At 52.2% G+C, this 2,787-nt stretch overlaps 1 protein-coding gene across 1 annotated transcript in view; it reads left to right on the forward strand.

Annotated features, from left to right (window-relative positions):
* Positions 1–2,497, forward strand: part of PCDH8 (protocadherin 8) — a 4,949-nt gene extending 2,452 nt beyond the window's left edge. The window contains exons 3-5 of the mRNA XM_045287089.1: positions 1–518; positions 673–880; positions 1,531–2,497. The exon at positions 1–518 is cut by the window's left edge and continues 59 nt beyond it. Of these exons, the coding sequence (XP_045143024.1) occupies positions 1–518; positions 673–880; positions 1,531–1,904 (1,100 nt within the window). The 3' untranslated portion in view covers positions 1,905–2,497. The remainder of the gene's footprint in view (positions 519–672; positions 881–1,530) is intronic.
* The last annotated feature ends 290 nt before the right edge of the window (positions 2,498–2,787 follow it).

The following is a 2,787-nucleotide window of genomic DNA, read 5'->3' on the forward strand; positions in this document are numbered from 1 at the left end:
CCGTCAGTTTTCTGGTAACAGCCGGCGGCGGGCGCGGGCCCGAGGGGCCTGCCAGTGCCGGGGGCACGGAGCGCTCCCGCCCGGCCGGCTCTCAGCTCGGGGCTTCGGGCCCGGCACTGCAGTGGGACACGCCGCTGATCGTCATCATCGTCCTGGCCGGGAGCTGCACGCTGCTGCTGGCCGCCATCATCGCCATCGCCACCACCTGCAACCGCCGCAAGAAGGAGGTGCGCAAAGGGGGGGCCCTCCGGGAAGAGCGGCCCGGGGCGGCGGGCGGCGGAGCCTCGACCCCCGGCTCCCCGGAGGAGGCCGCCCGGGGAGCCGGGCCCAGGCCCAACATGTTCGACGTGCTCACCTTCCCTGGCAGCGGCAAAGCGCCCTTTGGCAGCCCCGCGGCCGACGCGCCCCCGCCCGCGGTCGCCGCGGCCGACGTGCCGGGCTCGGAGGGCGGCAGCGCCACTGGGGAAAGCGCCTGTCACTTCGAGGGGCAGCAGCGGCTCCGCGGCGCGCACGCCGAGGTGAGGCCTTCCTTTGGCTGGGCAGCCCTCTGCGTGCTCCGCGGACAGACTGGGGGAAGGGACAGGAGGGGAAGGGGTGGCCTAGCGCTAGAGACACTTAACCGATCGTGCATTCTTTGTTTCTGTTCCGACCCGACCCCTTCTCCCGCTTCAGCCCTACGGTGCGTCCCCCGGCTTCGGAAAGGAATCGGCGCCTCCTGTGGCTGTCTGGAAGGGGCACTCCTTCAACACCATCTCTGGCCGAGAGGCGGAGAAATTCAGCGGCAAAGACAGCGGCAAAGGGGACAGTGATTTCAATGACAGCGATTCTGACATCAGCGGGGATGCTTTGAAAAAGGATCTCATCAACCACATGCAGAGCGGTGAGTACTCATCTGCTCGGGAAAGGCAGCGTTCTTTCCCTGCAGCCTTGCTTGGCTCCTGGACTCGGGGTTTCTAGCGGCAGACCACAGGCTCGCTCTCTTGCTCTCTCTCCCTCCCTCCCCGCCTCCAGGCCTGGAGTTGGGAGCCCAGGCCTGAAGCATACTGCCAGGCCCTTGTAAGGAGCAGTGGTGGAGCTAGATAGCTACCCAAAAAAACCAACAGCCAACCATCCACTCCTTTCGCACTGGACAACTCTACAGGACTCGTAGAACTGCGCCTGTGGGTTTCTAAGACTAACCCATAGTTCCGGTCTTTCAGGAGGTAGAAAGCCTCATTTTCCTCCCACAGAGTGGCTGTTGGTTTCAAAGTACTGACATTACCAGCCCAACAAGTATCCACTATGCCACCAGTTGTCCCTTGCTAACTCGCTAAAATGGGGTGGGGGTGCTTATTTTAGTTTAGTTTTGTTTTGTTTTACTTCCAGCAAAAGATATTGGGCCAGCTTCCTATGAAGGTGCTTCTACAGGAAGTGATGCACCTTTCAAATCTTGGGTCAATGTCTTTTCAGCTGCCCTGACCCTGTGTGACATTCGGAGGTGTGTGTACTCCCCGTCATAACCATGCCCTCTCCCCTGCTTGCCTTTGCTAGGACTGTGGGCCTGTACCGCAGAGTGTAAGATCCTGGGCCACTCCGACCGCTGCTGGAGCCCTTCATGCGGTGGGCCCAACACGCCTGCTGCGATTCACCCACCAGCCCAGATGTCCACCTTCTGTAAGAGCACCTCCCTGCCTCGGGATCCCCTGCGCAGGGATAACTACTACCAGGCCCAGCTCCCCAAGACGGTGGGGCTGCAGAGCGTCTATGAGAAAGTACTGCACAGAGACTATGACAGGACAGCCACACTGCTCTCCCCGCCCCGCCCAGGGAGGCTCCCGGACCTGCAGGAGATTAGTGTGCCCCTTTACCAGTCCCCCCCTGGAAGGTACCTGTCCCCAAAGAAGGGGGCCGATGAAAATGTGTAATCCCACGCTGCATGTCTTCTCACGTATACAAGGTCACTCTGAGAATCCCCTAAGTTAATTGACCGGTTTCAGTGTTGTATATATAAATATGCAAGATGTGCCTTAAAATGAAGCTGTTGGAAACTGTTTCCAATCACATTGGTACTGTTTGGTATTTGCAAACAAACGAACAAAAAAATGTAGTTAATGTAATTTTTATGAAATGTGTGCAGTATTTAATTTTTCTTATCATGCTATCGATTTTAATTTCACTTGCGGCTTGCCATTTTCTTAGTGTTTTTAACCTGTACATTGTGTAATGTAATGTTTGTATATAATGAAATTTTGTTATATTTTTATATAATAAAAGCTAAAGTGGAAGTTATTGCCAAAGGAACTGTCTGTAAGACAAAAAAAAGTTGGAATTTACTTAATGAAGATTTACCTTTTACCTGAAACAATCTAGTGTTTGAGACGTTTTGCCTTGCCAAGTGTAACTTGTATATCTTGAGTCTGTGGTAGATTTCAAGTTCAATGTTATTTAATTACATTTGGATTTATGTAAACCGTGTCCCTTATAAGCACAGTAATAAAGGATTTGTCATGTGTTTGAAGAATCTGCTAATTGCTTTTCATGACATTACCTTAAAGTTAGACACCCATAAATAATTTGAGTACCAGAATTAAGCCTTCTCTGAAGTTCTATTTATTTAAGCAAGTTCGAATCATTACTGTTTGTGGCAAACTGGTGAGGTTTCAAGGATTTTCAAGGAAAATCTCATCTAATCAAAGTATTTGTTGGTTTTTTTCCTTTAAATGTGTGCATCTTCATACATAACAGGCACTCTAAAATTCTTGCTCTTATTTACTCATTCAACACATTTTTATTGAGCATCTACCAAAA

This window comes from Echinops telfairi, unplaced genomic scaffold (genome assembly GCF_000313985.2).
Source record: "Echinops telfairi isolate 266 unplaced genomic scaffold, ASM31398v2 ScPeMD7_11;HRSCAF=52, whole genome shotgun sequence".
In the NCBI taxonomy this organism is placed as follows: domain Eukaryota; kingdom Metazoa; phylum Chordata; class Mammalia; order Afrosoricida; family Tenrecidae; genus Echinops; species Echinops telfairi.